Raw genomic sequence first — 24,794 nt, 5'->3', positions numbered from 1 at the left:
ATCCACTTTAGCCTATTTCCTTACAATTCTGCACACTCCAATCAAATCTCACTCACTTCCTCTCTTCCAAGAAGAACAACTCCAGTCTACCCAATCTTTTATCTGCACTTTTCCAGTGCTTGTAATATCCAAGTAAATGTCCTCTGTATCCTTTCCAATGTAATTACATCCTTTTTGGAATCAGATGATCAGACGTGCACACAATATTCAGGTCATGATCTAACTAATTATGTACTGTGTACAGTTCCAGTTACCTGCCTACTGTTGTATTTTATTCCTCAGCCAATAAAGGAATTAACCACCTTAATCACCCTATCCTGGCCTGTGACTACCACATCCCACTAATTAATTCAAAACTGCTGGGACTGCTTGAATTCCGATGAGTTTTGTGCTTTTCAGAAATCTTGAGCATTCTGGAACGATTTGCTTGAAGAGATGAGGAGCTCGTATATGGGAGAAGGATGCATATTTTTGGATCATTGGAATCTCTTCTGGGGTAGAAGTGACCTGTACAAGAAGGATGGATTGTACCTGAGTTTGAAGGGGACTAATATACTGGCAGGGAGATTTGCTAGAGCTGCTCGGGAGAATTTAAACTAGTAAGGTTGGTGGAGGTGGCGGGGGAGGGAAGGTGGGGTATCAATCTGAGTCTGGTACCATTGAGAAAAGAAGCAAGTCAAACTGTCAGGGCAGGCAGGGACAAAGCAGAGAACAAGGTAGGGCTGATAAATTAAACTGCATTTATTTCAATGCAAGAGGCCGAACAGGGAAGGCAGATGAACTCAGGGCATGGTTAGGAAAATTGGACTGGGATATCCTAGCAATTACAGAAACATGGCTCAGGGATGGACAGGAATGGCAGCTTAATGTTCCAGGATACAAATGCTACAGGAAGGATAGAAAGGGAGGCAAGAGAGGAGGGGAAGTGGCATTTTTGATAAGGTATAGCATGACGGCTGTACTGAGGAAGGATATTCCTGGAAATACATCCAGGGAAGTTATTTGGGTGCAACTGAGAAATAGGAAAGGTATGATCACCTTATTGGGATTGTATTATAGATCCCCTAATAGGGTCAGTAAGAAATTGAGAAACAAATTTGTCAGGAGATTTCAGTTATCTGTAAGAATAATAGGGTGGTTATGGCAGGGGATTTTAACTTTCCAAACATCGACTGGGACTGCCATAGTGTTAAGGGTTTAGATGGAGAGGAATTTAAGTATGTACAGGAACATTTTCTGATTCAGTATATGGATGTACCTACTAGAGAAGGTGCAAAACTTGACCTACTCTTGGGAAATAAGGCAGGGCAGGTGACTGAGGTGTCAGTGGGGGAGCACTGTGGGGCCAGTGACCATAATTCTATTAGTTTTAGTGATGGAAAAGGATAGACCAGATGTAAAAGTTGAAGTTCTAAATTGGAGGAAGGCTAATTTTGGCAATGATATGCAAGAACGTTGATTGTGGCCAGATGTTCTCAGGTAAAGGGACGGCTGGAAAATGGGAAGCCTTCAAAAATGAGATGAGAGTCCAGAGATGGTATATTCCAGTTAGGGTGAAAGGAAAGGCTGGTAGGTGTAGGGAATAATGGATGACTAGAGAAATTAAGAGTTTAGTTAAGAAAAAGAAGGAAGCATATCCATTGACAGGACATGACATGTATTGACAGGAGAGATCAAGTGAATCCTTAGAAGAGTACAAAGGCAGTAGGAGTATACTTAAGAGGGAAGTCAGGAGGACAAAAAGGAGACATGAGATAGCTTTGGCATACAGGGTTAAGGTGAATCCAAAGGGATTTTACAAATACATTAAGGACAAGAGGGTAACTAGGGCGAGAATAGAGCCCCTTAAAAATCAGCAAGGCAGCCTTTGTGTGGAGCCGCAGGAGATGGGAGAGATAATAAACGAGTATTTTGCATCAGTGTTCACTGTGAAGAAAGGCATGGAAGATATAGGATGTATGGAAATAGATGGTGACATCTTGAAAAATGTCCATATTGCAGAGGAGGAAGTGCTGGATGTCTTGAAACACCTAAAAGTGGATAAATCCCCACAATCTGATCAGATGTACTCTAGAACTCTGTGGGAGGCTGGGGAAGTGATTGCTGGGCCCCTTGCTGAGATATTTATGTCATTGATAGGCACAGGTGAGGTGCTGGAAGACTGGAGGCTGGCAAAAATGGTACCACTATTTAAGAAAGGTGGTAAGGACAAGCCAGGGAACTATAGACTGGTGTGCCTGATGTCAGTGGTGGGCAAGTTGTTGGAGGGAATCCTGAGGGACAGGATGTACATGTATTTGGAAAGACAGGGACTGATTAGGGAAAGTCAGCATGGCTTTGTGCATAGGATATTATGTCTCACAAACTTGATTGACTTTTTTGAAGAAGTAACAGAGGATTGATAAGGGCAGAGCAGTGGATGTGGTCTAATTGGACTTCAGTAAGCCATTCGACAAGATTCCCAATGGGAGACTGGTTAGCAAGGTTAGATTTCAAGGAATACAGGGAGAACTAACCATTTGGATACAGAACTGGCTCGAAGGTAGAAGACAGAGGGTGTTGGTGGAGGGTTGTTTTTCGACTGGAGGCCTGTGACCAGTGGAGTGCCACAAGGATAAGTGCTGGATCCACTACGTTTCGTCATTTATATATATGATTTGGATGTGAACAGAGGAGATATAGTTAGTAAGTTTGCAGATGACACCAAAATTGGAGGTGTAGTGGACAGCGAAGCAGGTTACCTCAGAATACAATGGGATCTGGGTCAGATGGGCCAATGGGCCATGGAGTGGCAGATGAAGTTTAATTTAGATAAATGCGAGGAGCTGCATTTTGGGAAAGCAAATCTTAGCAGGACTTATACACTTAATGGTAAGGTCTGAGGGAGTGTTGCTAAACAAAGAGACCTTGGAGTGCAGGTTCATAGCTCCTTGAAAGTAGAGTCACTGGTAGACAGGATAGTGAAGAAGGAGTCTGGTATACTTCCCTTTATTGGTCAGAACATTGAGTATAGGAGATGGGAGGTCATGTTGCGACTGTATAGGTTGGAATATTTTGGAATATTCCGTGCAATTCTGGTCTCATTCCTATTGGAAGGATGTTGTGAAACTTGAAAGGGTTAAGAAAAGATTTACAAGGATGTTGCCAGGGTTGGAGAATTTGAGCTATAGGGAGAGGCTGAATAGAATGGGGATGTTTTCCCTGGAATGTCGGAGGCTGAGGGGTGACCTCAGTTTCTAAAATCATGAGGGGCATGGATAGGATAAATAGATAGTCTTTTCCCTAGGGTGGGCTAGTCCAGAACTAGAGGGCATAGATTTAGGGTGAAATATAAAAGGGACCTAAAAGGCAACCTTTTCATGCAGAGGGTGGTGTGTGTATGGAATTAGCTGCCAGAGGAAGTGGTAGAGGCTGGTACAATTGCAACATTTAAAAGACATCTGGACGAGTATATAACTAGAAAGGGTTTAGAGGGATATGGGCCAGGTGCTGGCAAGTGAGACGAGATTAGTTTGGGATATCTGGTCGACATGGATGAATTGGATCGAAGTGTCTCTTTCCATGCTGTACATATCTATGTCTCTATGACTATGTGCATCGTTGGAATGGATGCTTTCCTGTTGGTAAAGGCTGCTGGGTATACCGTGGGAGCCTTACTTGTCTCACATGCAGCTTATGCACTGACAGGCCCCAGGCTGTTCAGATTCCACACATTCCGTGGATTCTTAAAAAGATGTAACTAAACTCAATATATCTCAATATAACGTGGCAGCATGTTGCAATGTAAATCTTTCTGGGAGCCTCAATCTGCACTTAAGTTATTACTTGGACATCTGTAGTTTGTTGAACCATATATTGTATACCCTTTACCAGGAATAAACCCTTCTTCACATGGCAGACTGTTGTTACTTGCTCTTTCATCTTTCTGTAGCACACCTAACCAGAAGCATGTCCTCTTGTAATTCCTGCTGTTGTTTCTATGGTCCTCTCGGTGCCTTATTTCCAATTCTCTTTTCTGCTTCTCCTCCTCAGAGGAGCCATGAAGACTGTGTGGATCAGCTCAATTTCAGGTGTATTCTTCCTGTGTCTTATACATTCTTTGCAGTCTACATCTCCAAAACCTTTCCGTTGCTACTCTCTTGAAGAATATTACACTGATCCCTAGTGTTCCTTGCAGAATGTCTCCAACCTTTGATGAAGGAACTTTCACATCTTCCCGCCACCCCAACATTTATTGCTTTTGGCACTTTTAGTGATTGTACTTTAACACGACCTCCCTCACTCTATTCATGATAGCATCTTCATAGATCTTCTGCTTTTCTCCAGCAATAGTATCTGTTCCCCACTCTCCACCTTCCAAAGCACATTGTCTTTCAGAATGACTGATTAATGGAGACTACGGAGACCAGCTTTGTTGCTGCACCTTTAGTCACTTGGGGTACAATTTGAGGTTTTCTCCGCCATTACAATGTAAATTCGAAATGTCAAAAAATTTAATGGTTGAAAGCTCTGTGTCTTCCAGTAGCTTCTGGCACCTTACGATTGAGCTGCCATGATCATTTTTAAGTATTATAAAATAAATTTCTTGCTCATGTCTTGAGACTAAATCTTTTGGTTTTTAATGTTTTTTGACATATTCAAGGAATATTTTTAAATTCCTTAATAAATACACAGATATACGTAACATTTGGAAAGTATCTTTTATTTACTCAGAAGATTGGAATCCTCTGAAGATTCTGTATTTGCTATTATTTAAGGTGTACAAGGTTATGGGGATGGAGTGAGGAAAAAGCATTGAAGTATTCTATCAACCACAATCAAATTGAATGGCAAGGTAGGCTGAATGGCCAACTCCTGTTTCTGAATTCCCATGTTCGTGTTCCTAAATACTGGGAACACCACCAAAATACTTAAATGAGCCCACCTCATATTTTGGAATATTATCCAAAATGCATCAAAACCCTTCCAACACTATAATTATAATTGTTTCTTATGCTAAGTTATTTCTGTCAGAGTATGGCGGTGCCTTTGGAAAGTAATATCAGTTGTAATGGCCCAGAGATCGCTGTGACTTCAATGGTAGAAATACATGGTAGTTTTGAATTTTTTAAAAAATGTATTAATTCATGTGTGTAGGCATCACTCAATGCAACCCATCCCTAACGGCCCTTGAAGGTGTTGGAAGGCCATCTTCCTGAACTGTTGTAGTCCATGTACTGTTGGTATAGTAGTTTTAAGGAACACATTCCCACTTAGCTTTCTATCATCATCAAATTTGGAAATCTTACTTTTGGTTCCCACCTCCAAATCATTGATATCTTGTGAACAGCTGGGTCCCAAGAACTAATCTTTATAGTACCCCACTAGTCATTGCCTGTCAACATGAAGACCAGTTTGTTCCTTCTCTGTTTTCCATCTGTTAGTCAATCATTAATCATGCCGGTACATTGCTTCCTTTCCTAAGTGTTTTATTCCTTCGAGACAGCCTAAGATGCAGTAACTTCAGCAAAGCCTTCTGACAATCAAAATATGCTACATCCATTGGGATTCTCCTTTAATAAATTTTGCTAGTCACTTCCTCAAATAAATCTCCAACAAATCTATCAATCATGATTTCCCATTCCAAATCCAGGATGACAAGTTCTTATTCATTCACGGGACATGGGCTTTGGTCAGCATAGGAATACAGAAACAGGAGTCAGCCATTCAGCTTACTTCACCACATGCTGGGCCAGCATTTATTGCCCACCCCTAATTACCCACAGGTAACTGCAGCTCACATGTAGGCCAGACCAGATAAGGATGGCATTTTTCTTCCCTAAAGAATATTAATGAACCAGATGGTGTTTTCTAAAATTGACAATGATTTTGTGACCATCGTTTGACTCTTAAATCCAGAGTTTTATTGAATTCAGATTTCACCATCTGCCAGTATTCGAATCCAGGTCCCCAGAATATTACCTGGGTCTCTGGATTAAGAGTCAGAGCGTCATACAGCACAGAAACAGACCCCTAGGTCCAACTCGTCTGTGCTGACCAGATATCCCAATCTGACCTCGTCTCATTTGCTAACATTTGGCTCATATCCCTCTTAATGCTTCCTATTCGTATACCCATTCAGATGCCTTTTAATTATTGTAATTGTATGTGCCTCCATCACTTCCTTCCATATAAGCTTCACCCTCTGCATGAAAAAGTTACCCCTCAGGTCCTTTGTAAATCTTTCCCCTCTCACCTTAAACCTATACCCTCTTGTTTTGGACTCCTCCATAGCACCCCTCCCCCAGCTTCCCATCCCCAGACCTAGGAAAAATGCCTTAGTTATTCATCCTATCCATGCCATTTATGATTTTATAAATGTCTTTAAGATCACCCTTCAGCCTCCAACACTCTGGGGGAAAAAGCCTCAGCCTATTCAGCCTCTCTCTATTTCTTAAACCCTCCATTCCCGGCAATATCCTTGTAAATATTTTCTACACACTCTCAAATTTAATGCCATTCTTCCTGTAGAAGGCCGACCAGAATTGTATACAGTGTTCTAAAAGTGGTCTCATCAATGTCCGATATAACTACAACATGACATCCCAACTTCTATACTCAGTGTACTGACCAATGAAGGCAAACATACTCAATGCCCCCTTCACTATCCTTTCTACCTGCGACTCCACTTTCAAGGACCTGCACCTGCTCTCCTAGGTCTCTTTATGCAACATTCCCCAGGGCCCTACCATTAATTGTACAAGTCCCAGCCTGGTTTGCCTTACCAAAATACAACATCTCACATTTATCTCCCATTGACCTATCTGATCAAGGTCTAGAAATAAAACCACTAGGTTATCATCTCCCCGACTATGCTCAATTAGATCAATAAAAAACAAGTGTTAATTTATCCTATCCATTGTAATAGATTCTAGAATTTTCCCTACTACTGATGATATAAGGCTAACAGGTCTGCAGTTCTCTATTTTCTCTCTAGCTCCTTTCTTAAAGTAACATATTTGCTTCTTTTGATTTGGGGTGCTGGTGTTGGACTGGGGTGTACAAAGTTAAAAATCACACAACACCAGGTTATAGTCCAACAGGTTTATTTGGAAGCACTACCTTTCGAAGCGCTGCTCCTTCATCAGGTGGTTGTGGAGTATAAAATCATAAGACACAGAATTTACAGCATGACACTGTAACCCTTTTGCTATAAATTCTATGTCTTACGACCTTATACTCTACAACCACCCGATGAAAGAACAATGCCTAGAAAGCTAGTGCTTCCAAATAAACCTATCGGTCTATAACCTGATGTTGTGTGATGTTTAAATTTGCTACTTTCTAATTGATAGAAATTATTCTAAAATCAATAGATCCTGGTTATTTGGAATTTTCATTTTGAGCAACTGCAGCCATAGAGAACCTCCTGAATTTGTGTGGATTACCATAATTTTAAAGAAATTGCTTTGGATGAAGTGAATATTTTCACTCAATTTCTGGAGACTAAATGCATAAAACTGCACAAGTGGCCAGGTTAGAAACAGCCAGCCAACAACCAAGATGCTTTCAGGAGCTGGCCTTCTTGAAGTGGACTTGGCAAATAAACTGTATGAACTGTCAGTGAGACATTCCAGCTGAATACCTCAAGCTTCTTATTTCCATAAAAATCATGGCCATAATGAGTTACTGTACAAGAGATGAAGTGGTTCTGAATATCACAGTAACTTCTGGGTTGTATTATAAAATTCTGGAATAAGTAGCTTTGCAGCTTCATAATTTAGCAATTGTTGATGGATGCATGGATACCATGGCTTGTGTTCTGTCCTTTTGATTTTTAAAAAATGTTTTTTTTTTGACAATGCCATGGACAAACAATGGGCCAGACTTTCTCCTTCTAACAGCAGCAAACATTGAAACACTGCTATAGAGGTTTGCAATGTCAGTGAAACTTCTGGTCGGCTGATTTGTGCCTGAATCCTAGAACCTCAGAACTGATGGACATCCAGTATCTGTACATACAATAAGTTGGCTGTCTGCCCTTTATTTTTAGTACTTGATTTAGTTTTCTTTTATTCATTTGTGGGATGTGGGCATCGCTGGCTGGCCAGAATTTATTGCCCGTGCCTCGTTGCCCTTGAGAAGATGGTGGTGAACTGCATTCTTGAACTGCTGCAGTTCACCTGATGTAGGTTGGCCTACAATGTCATAGGGAGGGAATTCCAGGATTTCAACTCAGTGACAATGAAGAAATGGTGATGTATTTCTAAGTAAGATGGTGAGTTTGGTAGGGACCTGCAGGTGATAATGTTCCCATATATATACACCGCCCTTTCCTTCCAGGTGGAAGAGGTTGTGTGTTTGGAAGGTGCTGTCTAAGGATCTTTGGTGAATTTCTTCAGTGCATCATGTAGATAATCCATACTGCTACTACTGAGCGTCAGTGGTGGAAGGAACGGATGTTTGTGGATGTGGTGTCAAGCAAGCTGACTGATTTGACCTATTTGGTGTCAAGCTTCTTGAGTATCGTTGGAGCTGCACCCATCCAGGCAAGTGGGGAGTATTCCATCACATTCCTGATGTGTGCCTTAAAGATGGTGGACAGGCTTTGGGGAGTGAGGAAATGGGTTACTCGCTGCAGAAATCCTCGCCCCTGACCTCCTTTTGTAGACACCATTTATGCGGCATGTTTGGTTCAGATTGTTTGGTCAGTCAGGAGGTGAGTTATTATGAACATGTGCACAGTCTGTTCAGGGGTGCAGTTCTCAATAATAAGGTAAAGAATAAAACAATCTAGCACTCATGGCAACAGCAACATTGCTCATCTCTCCTCTTCACCCATACTGCTGACAATGCTCACCCCTCTTTACATTACACAGTCTCCTTGCCCACTCTTTCTCATGTCAACATCCTTGACACCTCCACACACACACTGCCCCTCAAATCTGAGCCTGCATGCTCACCACCCTTGTCCCCAACCACCAACCTACTGGTCACCACCATGCAGCCTTGACAATGAGAAAGGGGGCAGGGTCTCCTTAGAATCACACTTCATGTCTAGACATCCTCAGTTTACTTGTTGCTAGATCCTAACTGAACACATGAACAGGAAGATCCCACATAAAAAAGTAAACAAAAAAACTAAGAGCAGTTTTTATTTGGTGTATCTATACTGCCCTGCTGATTAAAAGGATAGAATCATATTTTGCACCCTTTGACATTAGATAAGATAGTTTTATGAAAGACGACGATTTTATTTGTCAAAAATTGCAGTAGAAAATATGTCGAAGCAAGTATTGCTTTTACTTTTTCATGTGCATTGTCAATGCAGCAGAAGCAATGGTGTTTGCTGAACAGTATACACAATCAAATGCCAATAGCTAATTTACTTCTTCTACAATTTCTTGCAGACATTCTTGAAGTTGAGTGTGAAACTAAATGAATTCAGAGGAAACTATCAATTGAGAACTGACAATAAGGAAAAAGAAAAGAACAATATGAAACAACAATTGATTGATGGTCAGGTAACTTGATTTGCTGGACTTATATATGCATGCCACTTGCCACAGTGCTCAGTAGATGGCATCATTACATGAATGATGTTAGTCCAAGATATAGCTTTGTCAAATCCTTAATAATTGTTTCAACCAAACAGACAAGCATTTTTTAAATGATTATTCAGTAATATCATTTGTGATTTAGCCTTATGAGGAAAATGCAATTTCTAGTTGTGGAGTGAAGCTGAAGAACTTGCACGTAATTTAGAATGAACAAAGCAAAATGGGTAGAAAATTAATTGCTGATTTTTGCTGACCTCAGAAAGGCTAAAAATTAGATTTGCTAACATGGCTAGAGCATCAGTGCATGCATTCAGACTTTTCACCAATAACCTCCCTTCTATCATCTAATCAGAATGGAGATGTTCACTGATGATTGAACAGTGTTCAACACCATTCATAACTCATTAGATACTAAACCAGTTCTGTGTCCATATGCAGCAAGATCTCAACAACATCGATACTTAGGCTGATCAGAAGTGCCAGGGAATGATCATCTCCAGCAGGAGATGTCTAATGCCATTGACATTGCTGAATCCCTACTATCAACATCTTGGGGTTTACCCATGACTCAGAAACTGAAGTGGATTAGCCATATAAATAAAGTGGCTATAAGTTTGGAATTCTGTCATGTGTAACTAGCTCCCTAAAGCCTCCATTTCCAAGAAACAAATCAAGAGTGTGATGGAACATTCCGCACTTGCCTGGATAAGTACAGCTCCAACAACACAAGAGGCTTGGGACAAAGCAGCTGATATAATTGACACCACATCCACCACCTGAAACAAGTGATGCACAGTGACATCAATGTACCATCCACAAATTGCACTACAGTAACTCAGCGTGGCTCCTTCAATAACACTTACCAAACATATGACCTCTAATACCTAGAAGGAGAAGGGCATGGGAATACCACCATTTTTAAGTTCTCCTTCAAGTTACACAGCATAATGATTTTTAACAATCTTGCTGTTCCTTTACTGTCATTGGCTCAGAATCCTGGAACTCCCTTCGCAACAGTACTGTGGGTGTCCCTCCATGCTTTTAGTGGATTGGTTAGTTCAGTGTTGGTTTGTGTTGAGGAATGATGTCATGAGCGTGGATTCAATTCTCACACTGGTTACCATGAAGGATTCTCATTCTCAATCTCTCCCTGCACCTCAGTCATGGTGACCCTAAGTTAAACCACACGTTGCTTCCTCACTTTCTGACTCTGATGACACAATAGTCCTATTATCCGGTAGGCCTATAGCTACTTTTATCAATGGCGGTCCCTGTATCTAAGGGCTGCAGATGTTTGAGAATGCAACTCACCACTAACTTCTCCTGTGCAATTAAGCATTGACAATAAATGCTGGTCTAGCCAGTGGTGCCCATTCCCCCTGAGTCAATGTAGAAAAGGTAAGGGGCAGTAGTTGTCATGCTATTTGCTGTGCAAGCTGAGCTGGACATTCACTGGCAGAGTGGGGAAGTAAAATTCATGTATCTGCAATAGCAAGACTATAATGGTTCAAGAAAATGACTCAACTCCACCTTGTCAAGGACAATTATGTATGAGCAACAAATGCTGGCAAGGCCTGTGACACTCACTTTCCATTAAAGAATAGGAAAAACAGTGTCTATTTAAAAGGCTCTACCTAGAAAGCATCTTGTGGAGGTGGCGGTGATGGTGGGGATGGGGATGGTGGAGGGTTCCATTTCAAAGTTACAGTGAGTCTGGAGCAGTGCCTTTGCAGCCTTTGCTTCAACAATGAGGCAGTGATAGAATTGTGTTATCTCCCTCATGACAACTAAGAGCTTCAAACCAGGGTGAGAATGATTCTCCCAATGTTCGTGTGAGATGATCTAGAGTGATACACTTGAATTCATGTGTATGTTTGTAATGGTATGCATAGTTCATTTGTAACCTTGCAATTGTGAAAGCCAGTTATTTCCTCCTAAGATCCGGAGGCTATCTTGGGAAATGGAGGAGGAAGAGATAAAAGACGAAGGGAAGAGAACGTATCCATCACACTAAACTGGATAGAGTGAAAGGGAGGTAGAGCGGTCTGCAGATACTGGGCAGTCAGACTCGATAAAGTGTGTCACTGGAAAAAGCACAGCGGGTCAGGCAGCATCCGAGGAGCAGGAGAGTTAATGTTTTGGGCATGACGCTTCATCAGGACAGGGAAAGGGACATTGTGAGGCTTCACTTCTTGAAATAAGCTTCCTCACCCACAACCATTCCTGAACAGTTCAACCGGTATGAGACCTTCTGTAATATTATTCAATAAAGACCAATAGCAGACATCTTCATTCAGCAACAAAATCAGAAATTGCTGGAAAGGCTAAGCAGGTCTGGCAGCATCTGTGGAAGGAAATCAGAGTTAGCGTTTCGAGAAGAGTGACCCTTCCTCAGAACTGAGCCCTGATTACTTAATAAGTAGCAAATATTTGACATCTGGAATGATTCTACAAAACTGCTATAATCAGATAGTTTCGCACTCCATGAGAGTGAAGTTTTGGAAGCTGAATTCCCTGATTTAATATTAAAAGTTAAATCAAAGCTCTGAATTCCCTCAGAGATATTTAATGCATAACTTGATGCAGCTTTTTTTCTTTTTCTGCCAGTGGCAGCCGTGGAAAATGAAGAACTGAAATAGTTTAGAAGATACTTTAAGCACAAACTTAGCAGAAATATTGAGTATACATTTACGTAGTGCCTTTTACTGTCTCGGAATATCCCAAAACATTTAATTGCCAGTAAATTATTTTGAAAATGCAGTCACTGTTATTACACTAGTAAAAGCAGCAGCCATTTTGTAGAAAACAATGTTCCACAAACAGCAGTGAACTAACTATCCAGTTTATCTTTTGAAGAATTGTTGTACAATAGCTGTAATACTGGAGATGGGGATGGTGGAGGCCCAAATACTGGAGACACTTCTACATTTAGTCAAATAATGACACAAAACTGGATTTTCTGAGCAGTGACAGTCTCTCACAGTTTGGCATTCTGCTTTTTTTTGTGAAAAGGTGAAGTTACATATTTCTGAGAGGAGATTCTGATCAAGGCTACTTCAGGAATGCGGAGCAGTACTTCCATTCTGACAGTTCTCTCGCAGTGCAGAACTGACAGGGGAAGGCAAACCATGACCTCTTCACACCATTCAGATGGTGTATTCTGACATGTAAGGTCCAGAATAGAGACAGCCAGTTGACAGCTCCTGTCAAATTATAAGTGTAATATCAGAGTGCTGGACAGGTGGGATACCCAAGGGGTAGTAGGTGCCAGATAAGCTCTGTGTCATCTAAATTAGATGCCAGCTATGTAAGCGGTAGGGCACCTGGGATTAAGATGGTAGACCGTTAGAGGGGAGGGTGCTAGGTAGGTAGGGTATCATCTGGTTTGGAGAATTGTGGGGAAATGGAAGTTGTATCTGATGGTGGGATAAGTGATTTGGGTGTGGAATGGGGGCGTAGAGGGTGATGGAGGTCAGCTGTACGTATGGCAGGAAGGAAGAGGACATGTGTGGGGTTGGGAAAGGGGTTTTGGCTGCAGGGTCGTGAGAAAGTGGCAGTTGATGCAGAATGGGGGAAGGCAGAGTCTGGTCCATCTAACAATAGAGGAATGGGGCATGCATGGGGTGTTGGGCGTGGAGGTGGGGGAAAGGGGTTCAGGACCAGGGCTTTGTCAGCTTAAGGTCTGGGGTATAAGTGGACCATGTATTGAATAGTCTTAACTTTTCCTGACTAACTATTTACTTAATATCATCAGAAGTCTCTGTTTTCTCAGAGATAAGTAGAGTCTTCTATAGAGTTCCCAGTGTAGAGGAATTGCCCAATGAAAAATTAAACTTCTGGGGCAATTCTTTCAGAATATTCTATGATTCTATAGGGTCTATATGAACAACTCTTATCTACATTGAAGTAATGGCTTTCTGGCCATTGTAAAATCCAGGCCATATAGTCTTTTAAATGCATACATACTGACTGATCCATTTAACATTTCATCTGAAAGCCAGAATCTCTGACAATGTAGTACTGTCTCAGTGTCAAATTAGATTTTGCCTTCAGTCCTGGAGAGCTGCTTGATGTAATGATGTTGTGATTCATAAGTTGAGGTTCTGTTCATAAAAGTGAGAATTGAGCAATTTTCTTAAGGAATTAATACCCATTCACTGATTTCTCCCAAAGTGCTCACAAATCTCTTTGTTTTCTGATGCAGTGTTGTAGCGGTTTGTTAGGGTTTCATTATAATTGGGATAGAAAGCAGATACACTTGCAGAAAAGTGCCCAGCTTGCTGGATACATAATAGGTTCAGAATAGACACTGGATGGTATTTTAAATTAGTGGTACCCTGTGAAATGACAGGATATAACATGTCTAGAAAACATTGGGCTCCACAACAGGTTTCCTCCATTTTGTTTAATTGAGCTAAAATCTTAGAACATTGCTTATGTGTTCTCTGGCCAATTAGAGAGTTTGTACACACTGGTATTGTGGAGCTGTCAAAAAGATTTCCAATTAATGTGACCCTAATGTGAATGAGAAAAGTATGCATGGAATTTTTGGTCTTAATAAGCACAGGAATGGGGAGGATGGTTGCAATGCTCCATTTTTAATGGTAAGTTTGCTGCTGATTCAGAAGCACTAATGCACAGGCATGTTGAGAAAGCTGATCCTTTGCCTGTAAACCCAGTGTTGGGATCTCATCTGCTTGGGATTTAGATTTAGATTTTAGATTTAGATTTATGTTTTATTCTAACATGTACTCAAGTACAGCATTACAGTGAAAAGTGTACAAAATGTCGCCACTCTTACACCATCTTAACAAAGGATTTTAGGTACAAAATCTTAGACACAAAGATAGTAAAATAAACAAATAAATTAAAAAGTTCATCACTACAGTTCTTCTTAGTATAAAGTAGAAAAATAAAGAAATAAAGTTAAAAGTTAAACATTACAGTCCTTTCGTAAGCCATGGGTCTGCCGTCAATCCATGCTGCACTTTCCCCATGAGGGCTCACTCTCCCCCGTGCAGGGCATGCTTTCAGCCGTGCTGGGTGAAGTCCTGCCTGAGCTCGCCATTGACTGCCATTTGGTCTTGCACTGGGCCCCAGACGCTGCCATGCTCCATTGCTGCCCCACTCCCTCCACAATTGAGTTCTCTCTAGAAAATAAGTAAAAAGACACTAAATAACTAAAAAAGGGAAAAAAAACAAAAACGAGAAAAGAAGAAAAAAAGAAAAACAGGCAGAATGGACGAGACCTGGGTTCAAGAGTCCGATTGCTGCCTGTTCTGCCACCACCATCTTGGGTGAGCATCTTAAAGTTGGATCTCTGCCTCCATCTACTCTGCCCCGTCGCATGAGGCTGAGGAAAATGCTGCTATTGCTGTGCTATTCTTGGCATTGCGGCTGTTCGGTTTACTGTTGCTAGTGCTATTGGTGTTCCTAGTGCTGAATTTCTTATTGTTTATCTGGATTACACGAGCTGCTTCGTTGTTGTGGTGAAAACAGAGAGCAGGGAATTGCAGCTGAAGGTATGCCAAATGGATGAAGTAAATTCCAAGATGATAGCAATCATTTGCCAAGCACTGAAAGCTCTGAAAAGGAGTGCTGTGAATAGCAAATTTCACTCAACAATCTCTGGATTTCTTCAGTTTCACCAATCAAAGATTTCCCAATATGTTAATCATACTTCACTGTGCACTCACCAAGGTGGTCTTGATGACAATTTACAGAAATCTATAAGCTGGCAGTTACAGCCAGAATCATTGGTAATATAGTACTTAATCACCTATTAGACTATTTAAATTACATGACATTTTCCCCACTCACCATTTAGCCACTACCACCACCTCCTACCCCGCCTTCCTCCCCACCCCCACAACTACCCACCCACAGTAACATCCAGAAGTTGAAGGCATTGAACTCTTCTCACATGCCCAAAATGGCCAGTCTACCTGTCAAAATTCCTTCCGTTATGTGTGAGGGAGGGACCAAGCCATTTAAGTCAGTATAAGGCTCTTGTGATTTGGTCAAATATATGTTTGATAGACAGGATTTTTTTTTAGGTTAATAAATATAATTAAATATCTTTTAGCCCAGTTTATTCTAATTATTTGAAAGTCCATCTTGTTCAACAATTCCTCCTCTTAAAGATACTAGATACTAGGTTTTGTCTTCCCTTTTGCCCATTTTCTTGACTTTTCCTTGAATGTGTCTCTTCCATGTTCAGCTCATCTTTGTTCTTGCATATTTGTTTTCTCTTTCATACCCTTTCAAAGACAATTACTGAGATGACCTTTCATATCATTTGACAATATTCTAATCTTTAGTTTGCAGGTCATCCACTCTGCTTTAAAGATGTGTTGTGTCTATCATATCCTTTTCAACGTCACTGAGAAGTTTGGTTATTTTTCAGTTCTTTAGTTCTGATGAAGATGTCTATTCATAAGTTAACTCTTTCTTTCTTTACAGATGAGGACTGATATATATAAATTTTGAAAACTTTTTGTTTTAATTCTAGATTTTTAGCACTTTCAGATGTTCCTTGTTTATCTGTTTTGGGAATAACCAATACCATTAAGTTAGATTTGGCTGACTTCCTTGACTCATTCTCCTGATGATTTGTCATGTTTTCACAAAGTTTACTGCACACAATGAAAAACGTACACTGTGAAATCTGATCTATCTACTCTAATCTCAGCATGTAGTGAAGTTTTAGAAAAATATTGTAACAGTTTAGATTTAACTTGTTCAAACTTTGACACTATTTGACCTGAATTATAAATTCTCCCAAACAAAGTTAGTCAATAAGTCAGGCCTACTATGATGAAAAATGCTCATTGATGGGTTTTCTGACATTACAATTCTGACATTGTGGGTGGCACGGTGGCACAGTGGTTAGCACTGCTGCCTCATAGCGCCAGAGACCCGGGTTCATTTCCCGCCTCAGGCGACTGACTGTGTGGAGTTTGCACGTTCTCCCCGTGTCTGCGTGGGTTTCCTCCGGGTGCTCTGGTTTCCTCCCACAGTCCAATGATGTGCAGGTCAGGTGAATTGGCCATGCTAAATTGCCCGCAGTGTTAGGTAAGGGGTAAATGTAGGGGTATGGGTGGGTTGCGCTTCGGCGGGTCGGTGTGGACTTGTTGGGCCGAAGGGCCTGTTTCCACACTGTAAGTAATCTAATCTAATCTAATCTAACAATGAAAACAACCCCAGTGTCTCTTCATAACATAAACTCTCCAGCACAGGCAACAAGCTGGTACATCCCCTCTGCACTCTCCCCAAGGCAATCACATTCCCACTATAATACGGATTCCAGAACTGCACACAGTACTCTTAGATATAGCCAAACTAATATTTTTACTGTTCCAGTTTAATCTCCATGATTTTAAACTCTATGCCTCACCTATTAAAGACAAGTATTCCATATGTCGTCTTAACCACTTAATCTACCTGTTCTGCTAACTTACAGGTCAATAGATTAGATGGTTAGATGATTAGATTTCCAGTGAAGCTGTAAAAGCACAGCAGGTCAGACAACATCTGAGGAACTGGAAAGTCAATGTTTTCTGCAGCTGCAGTCCTTACTGTCTCCTTAAGGGATTGGTAGACATGCACAACTGGGTGCTTGGTGCTTCTCAGGGTTCTATGGTTCATCATATATTCCCTTGCATCACCTCACACTTAGCAGCATTGAATTCCATTTGACACTGAGCAGTCTCTCTATATCCTCTTATAATCTAAAGCTTTCTTCCGCATTATTTACCAACCCATATCATCCGCGAACTTACTGATCAACCATTCTACATTCAATACTAAAAACATTAACCGTCCCAACACTCATCTCTATGGAACTTCTTTGATACAGCCTTCCAGTCACACAAATACCCTTCAACCATCAACCTCTGCTTTTTGCCACTCTGCCAATTCTGTATCCAATTTGCCAAACTTACTTGGATTCCTTGCACTCTTATCTTTATGTTCAGTTCTCCCATTTGGGACCTTAAAAAACTTATTTTTGAAGTCCAAGTAGACAGCATTGAATGCATTGCCCTCATCTGTACGCCTGGTCACCTCTTAGAAAAATCCCATCAAGTTGTTCAGATATGACGTCCCCTTAACAAAACCATGCTGACTGTTGTTGATTATGTTGTTTGTGCTTTAAACCAAAAAACCAAAAGCATCTCTTCCCCTCTGCACCAAATTCCATTAGTGCTCCAAATTTACAAAACTACACAATTACTCAGGATGTGTTCTCTTCATAAGAAGAGCCAGTTTTTACACTGTATGACTTTTTGACTCTACCATAACTGCTTATGTGAAGCTTACCTATGACAGGGGTACTATCAATTCATCGTGTGATATGTTGGTGTAATGATGGACTTTTGAATGCAATGAATACAAATAATTGTGCTAGATCTGGGATGTGAAGTGGTTTGGAGTACAGTATTGGTCACTCAACTGGTGCAGCACTTCAGCCAAGTTGGTGCACATTCTGCATCATCCTGGTATCCTGTATTCTGCACAATTTGAGCAGACACAAAGCGATGTGATGAATGCTGAGAGACTGGGGTAACGTGCTGCCTTCTAAGCAGAAGGACAAAGACCTTGAGGATGAAAGATCTCTCCTTGTGCACCACTGAGTTCAACTGTGTTGGGCACTACAGGTCAGACAGTACCTAATTAACACATGGTCCCACCAGATGAGAGAACGGATGCAGCAAATAATAAGGTCTGTAGACAGGTCATTGATCATATCAGCATTTGATTCATATTGTGGGGTGAACTGCAGCCTCTACTAATTTTGTTTGTGCTTGTTTTTGCTATCTGTAAAAAACACAAATGAACTATTCATGCAATTACAAATATAAGCAGTCAATCTTCAACAGTTTTGTTAGGAGTTCTAGATTAAGTGATATACATCAACTATACCAAGTGTTTACATTGAAGTCTTTCCCAAAGTTTCATGTTTTTCTTCCTTTTATTTTTGTGACAGTTTTAGAAACTTCTACATGCCTATTCCAAAACTGTGAAGCAGTAAACAATATCAAATAACATAAGTTGGCCAAAACTACTCAATTGTTATGTTTTTAATTGTGGAAATTGCACGTAAACGTACTTAATAACTGTTGCAGCAGCATCGTGTATTAAATCCTATTATACACTACAATGTTCAATTTTTCTTTCATCCTGTGAAATTTGTAGTATAATTAGAATGTGCAGTCAGTATCCTAATAGTTTCCTTTGTCATGTAAAATATATTTGTAATGATGAATATATAATTTTTATTCACAGTAATGCACTATATTCATTTTCAAAAGTTAATTATGGTGGGAGGTTGACGCAAGGCTGAAAGTTCACTTTGGGCATTTAATACTGTTGTGCTAGCCCTGCCAAGCACACTTTCATTTTTCTTTTCAGCAATGAAAAAGAGCCAAGTTTTTCCCTTTTAATGTCAAAATAATTCTACACTTTTTAATATAAAGGTAGATTGTGCTGCATCTCATTTCTAGTATTATATTATAAAAAAATCTCATCTGTCAGGCAAGGATGTTGTGTTGCTTATTTTGCCAATATATTAATGCTGTTAATTTTTGTTACTTTATTGCAGAAAGAATATTCCGACAGCTTCAATCAGCTTAACGATACCCTCAAGCAAATTGAGGTTATACGGGAACATTTTCTTCAGAAGCAAACCTTAAGAAATAGATTATTGAATGAGATTGAAAAATACAAAAATAGCATTCTGGGTTTGCGGTAAGAAATTATCAAGCTCTGATTGATATTTAATAATTGTAATTTTTTTATTTTGTCAATGTCCGAAAAAAGGAAACTTATGCTAATTCTTATACTCCTAAATGAGGGATAGAAAATTATTCTTAATTTTTTCATTAGTACATTCAATTTAAATTAAACTGACACATTTTATGATCAATATTCATTCAAAAATGTTTTCTTCCACAGATAGATTGCTTTGCAGATGAAATTTATGTCACACAGCTAATATTTGTTTTCGATTCATTTTTTGAAGTTGTGTGCATTGTGGAAACTTAGTGGAACGTTTCTCAAACAAAGGGAGGCGTATTTACCTGTATGCAGGGTTACAACACTCAAAATTGATGATGAGTTGGCATAAGGACCATTATCCCATCCACATCTAAGTTTCCATTGGGTAGGATTAAAAGCATGTGGGGATTTCAGCGAATCCATCAGGAAAACTGTTAAGGCTAATCAAGTAGTAGATTCCTTTGATTTGAACTATGTAAAACATTGAGTTTCATTGCTTCTGTATCGTTCAAACAAGTACTCCATCACATTTTAGATGTGAACCTTGTACATTCACTCATCGGATCATACCGAATCTCTGTTATGTTCTTATTGCCACTGTATTGACATGGCTGTATGTTTAAACTTCTGCTCAATGCTAAGCCCCAGAATATTGATGCAGATCCCAGTGAATGTAAAGATAGTTGGGAGTTGTCTTGATGGTGATAGTCATTTCCCTGCACAAAGTAGCATAAATGTTAGTTTCTGTGTGTTAGCTCAAGTCTGAATGTTTTCCAGGTACTGTTGTAGGCTGGCTTGAGCTGATCCATTATCAGAGTAGTTATGATTTGCACTTAACGTAAGATCATTAGTAAATAGCAAATTCACAACATTAAAATGGAAGAAAGTTTATTGCTAAAACAACAAAAGAAACAGCTTTTAATTACTTTCACAACATCATCCCTTGCCTGCAATAATTGGTGTCCAATAGCCATGATAATTTTCTTTTGTGTCCGAACAGACAGTAATTTTTTGATTGACCTCAATTATGCGTCAGCTCCTTTGTGCCATTGCCATTTGGATACTGACTTGATATTGTCGGCAGCTACTAATACCTGTACCTCTCCCCTAGATTTCAGTTCTTGCATTTAAGTCTAAATGGTGGTTATGTAGAGGTCAGGAAGTGGCTAATATTGTCAGAATCAAGCTCATCATTATTGATTAGACTGTTGGCAAATAAGTGATACTCAATGGAACAATGTTATGAATATTTCCGTGACATTATCTGATGATTAAGAGGAGATCAAATAGGATCAATCATTTGGCACTTTTGTTTGGCAAATCCTTTAGCCTTGTCTCATATACCCATCTTCTGGGTTTGTCCACAGTGATCTTAGTTACTTTATTGTCCCTATCAGTCTTGACCCAGAACTAAAGTTCTTTGGTCTGAACCTCTGGTTGTGGAACTGCTAAGGTCCTATGGCTTAGCAGAATCACCACTTCCTGTGCTTTAAACAATTCTATGAAACACAGAAACATAGAAGATAGGCGCAAGAGGAAGCCATTCAGCACTTCGAGCCTCCACTGCCTTTCATTACGATCATGGCTGATTGTCCAACTCCGCACAACTTTTGATCCCATTCTCCCCAAGTAGTAAATCTAGCCGTCTCTCGAATACATTCAATGCTTTGGCATCAACTACTTCCTGTGGTAATGAATTCCACAGGCTCACCACTCTGTGGATGAAGAAATGTCTCCTCATCTACGTCCTAAATGGTCCACTCCAAATCCTCAGACTTTGACCGCTGGGTCTGGGTACACCCACCATCAGGAACATCCTTCCCCCCCCATCTAGTCATGTTCGAATTTTATAAGTCTCTATAAGATCCCTGCTCATTCATCTTAACTCCAGTGAAAACAATCCTAACGTAGCAAATCTCTCATACATCGGTCCCACCATTCCCGGTTTTAGGTGTTAGCAATATTTGTGTTTCCTTTCTTTTAAGACCAATGCTCGAAGCAGCTGAGTTCAAGCAAAACAATGCTGAAAACTTCATTTCTAAACTAAAGGAGGACCTTGATGTAGCTATTAAAAGAAAGACACATTTGGAAGAGGAGCATTGGAAATTGATTAATGATCGAAAAGATAAACGTCAAGAAGTTAGGGTAAGTACAGAACACAAAATGATTACATTCTTCAGTTGTTCCATTTGGACTGACTTCCTTGAAATTAAAGACAATTTTTGGAATTTTGGGATTTATATTTTTTACCTGTTCAAGTATTTCATTGACTGGTAACTTTAAAGTCCTGTAAGTCAAGAATCTCTGCAGGCTCTCATTTGAATTCAGAGTTGTACCCTGGAGGAAACAGAAATGTGTGACTCAATACCAAATATTATACTAAAGCAGTAATTTTTAAAATAATTACTAAACAATGGTAAATGATACAATAGAAAGAAGAAATTATTATTTTATTAGAAAGAAATATCATGAAGAAAGGCAGCAACAAGGAAGAAAGCAGAGGTGGATCTGGAAGGGAATCAACAGAAACAGGGAAAGAAACACCTGGTGTTGTAATTTTTAAACAGGGAAATAATAAACTGAGATCTAGCCCCAGGTCCCAGCCCTTACTGTCAAGTCAATATCAATAGAAAATGGGGTCTGCCAAATGCAACCTCAGAAGGGCACTGGCTTGCAAAAGAAAAATCAAACAGTGATACCAAGTGATGTCGCTGAGTGTAACTACTGTTAGGTACTGAATGGATTGCTAGTTTTGTAAAGAAAATATTTAAATTTTAAGTACTTATAATTAATTAGGACATAATAATAGAGGGAACTGAAAACTAGTCATCCCATTATTTATTTTACTCTTACCAGTAAGGTTTATTGCATTATTAAGGGTTAAGTACTTAAGTATAAAACTTTGAGATGTTAATTTAACAATTAATTAAGAACATAGTTAATTACTTAAGATAAAGTAAACATAGAAGGACAGATAATGTGTTGCAATTACAGAATGCAGGAGATCCTGGACACTGGTACCATCTCAGGCAAATACCATAGTAGTAAATATTGACAGCTGCAGGATCTTGGCTGAGAGTTTGACCGGAGGCGAAGCTACAGATACTGCCACTCAAATAGGGTAGAGGAAAGTCACCCAGATGCTTTATTGCTGCATAAGGCAGTAACAATTTAGTGTTGTCTAATTCAGTTAGTGGTCAGGGACAGGAGGGTGTGAATATAGGGAAGGCAGACAACAGAATGCAAAGAGCAGGAGCACAGGAAACTCCCACATTGAAGGTGCTTTCAGCTTGTTTGGATGAGAGGGAGGGTTGCTGATTCGATAAGCTAACTGACAATGGAACTATGATAGAAGAAGCCATTCAAATGGGCAAGGAAGTAAGTATTGGAAACAATACAGTGAGGGGATTTGGCACTGCATTCTGGAGTAAACAGCAAGAGTCCAGAGGGCTATGTCTCCAACCCATTGCCAGTATTAGGGTAATCTCTCATGGCTAGAGAGGAATATCTAGTGGGAGGGGCAGCATCTAGTCATGATCCCCCATCTAGTTGCCAATGATATAGGCAAACAAGGAAACACATTCTGCATATTCAGTATGTGGAGCTAGGCATCAAATACTGAAGCAAGACATTAGAGGTAATAATCATTGGATTATTGCATGAGCCACTGCAAGTTAGAATGGCAAAGTCAAATACAAATGAATATGTGGGACAAATAGGTTCTGGTTTTTTGGGTAGTGGCACCAGTATGGGGAAAAGATGGGGCTGTATCATTTGAATAGTCTACACCTGAACCATACTGCGAATGTGGAGACGATTACGTTAGCTGGGAAAATGCCTAAGGTAACTCACTTATTCAAAATGGTAAGAAACAGAAAGCAAGTAACTTATGGCCAGTTAGCTTAACATCTGTAACAGAAAGATTATTAAAGGGATTATATCCGGGCAGTTAGGAAAAGTCAAAATATTTAGACAGAATCAAAATGGTTTTGTGAAAGATACATCATGCTGAATGAACTTATTAGAGTTCTTTGACGAATTGATATTTGGTTTTATCGAAGTGGTCTCTCACAGAAAACTTGAACACTCAAATCTGCAGATTTTGCTTTAACAGTAAAATAGAGGTTTACTACAAAATGGAAGGATGATAAAATATTCAGGGGATCCCTGATTTACAAACATTAGACTTGCATATGCTTTAGAATGTGATCTCATATCACAAGGTCATTTTAAATAATCAAGAGTGTAGTGCTAGAAAAGCACAGCAGGTCAGGCAACATTCAAGGAACAGGAGAATCAACTTTTCAGCAAAAGTCCTTCATCAGGAATGAGACTTGTGAGTCGGTGCTGAGAGATAAATGGGAGGGGGGGGACTGGGATAATGTGAGGAGTAGGGGAAATGAAGAAGCTGTTGAAATCCACATTTATCCTGTGTGGCTGCAGAGTCACAAGGCGGAATATGAAGCCTTCCTCCTCCAGGCGTTGAGTGTTAATGGTTTAGTGGTGGAGGAGGCCCAGGACCTGCATGTCCTTGACAGATTGCGTGGGGGGAGTTGAAGTGTTCAGCCACGGGGCAGTGGGGTTGGTGGGTGCAGGTGTCCCAGAGCTGGTCTGTGAAGCACTGTCAACATATACAGGTGCACAATCCTTCAATCCTAAAAGCTCAGGACTAGCTGGTTTTCAAAATTTGGATTTTTCAAATTTCAGAATAAGTGACTCTTCAACGGTGAAATTTTAAGAAAATCTTACCGGACAGCAGACTCACAGTGAGTACTACGGGCCCTGAGGCCTGCCAATGCTGGGCCACACCCCTCCTAGCATCTGAGTGATATGCATCGAGTGGTTGGGGAGTTGGGTTAACTGTTTGCAAGTTTCATTAAGTTGTACTGTTCATCTCCATCTCCTGACTCCATTCTATAGTTGTCCATGGCATGTCTAAGTTCATTTATTGTCCTGGCTTGTATTTCAGGGGTAATCAAATGGGAAACAATTTTATTTTGTGCGACAGGGAATTTAAGGAAACGTAATAGTTCAGACATAACAACAGCTTAAATGTGGTCAGTTTTGGCCAACATGCAAATTTCCTGGGGGAGTCTGATCAATTCCACTTATTAGTACTGATTAGATAATTGATTAATTACTTGACTTAAAGCACAATCGCACTTACTTTCTGGACATTGATTTACACCTAATATTTCTGTAAGAAATCAACACAGGTTTAATACAGATCTTTTAAAATCAAAAAGCAAAGCAAAAATAAAATGTAAAAGCGAAAAGTTACAATATGAATGATTGTGGACCAATCTCTAGTCCAGTATTGCAAAGAATAAATAGTCCAGGTTGTGAATATTAAAGTATTGAAGTGATGACATCATAGAATTAACCAATAACAAAATAATAGTGGTCCTTCTTTGTTTAAATTAATTAAATGTCTTTAAACAGTCAAATTACAATTTTGTATAGAAAAATAAACTTATG

The 24,794-nt window shown here is 39.9% G+C and overlaps 1 protein-coding gene across 4 annotated transcripts in view; it reads left to right on the top strand.

Annotated features, from left to right (window-relative positions):
* Window positions 1-24,794, top strand: part of LOC122549069 (coiled-coil domain-containing protein 178) — a 388,456-nt gene that overhangs the window by 131,826 nt on the left and 231,836 nt on the right. For all 4 annotated transcript variants that reach the window (XM_043688277.1, XM_043688275.1, XM_043688278.1 and 1 more), the window contains 3 exons: window positions 9,390-9,503; window positions 19,141-19,286; window positions 21,302-21,461. In XM_043688277.1, coding sequence (XP_043544212.1) covers window positions 9,390-9,503; window positions 19,141-19,286; window positions 21,302-21,461 — 420 coding nt within the window. The remainder of the gene's footprint in view (window positions 1-9,389; window positions 9,504-19,140; window positions 19,287-21,301; window positions 21,462-24,794) is intronic.

Source organism: Chiloscyllium plagiosum, chromosome 4 (genome assembly GCF_004010195.1).
Source record: "Chiloscyllium plagiosum isolate BGI_BamShark_2017 chromosome 4, ASM401019v2, whole genome shotgun sequence".
NCBI classification, from domain to species: Eukaryota; Metazoa; Chordata; class Chondrichthyes; order Orectolobiformes; family Hemiscylliidae; genus Chiloscyllium; species Chiloscyllium plagiosum.
This window is presented reverse-complemented; position numbering and strand designations above follow the sequence as displayed.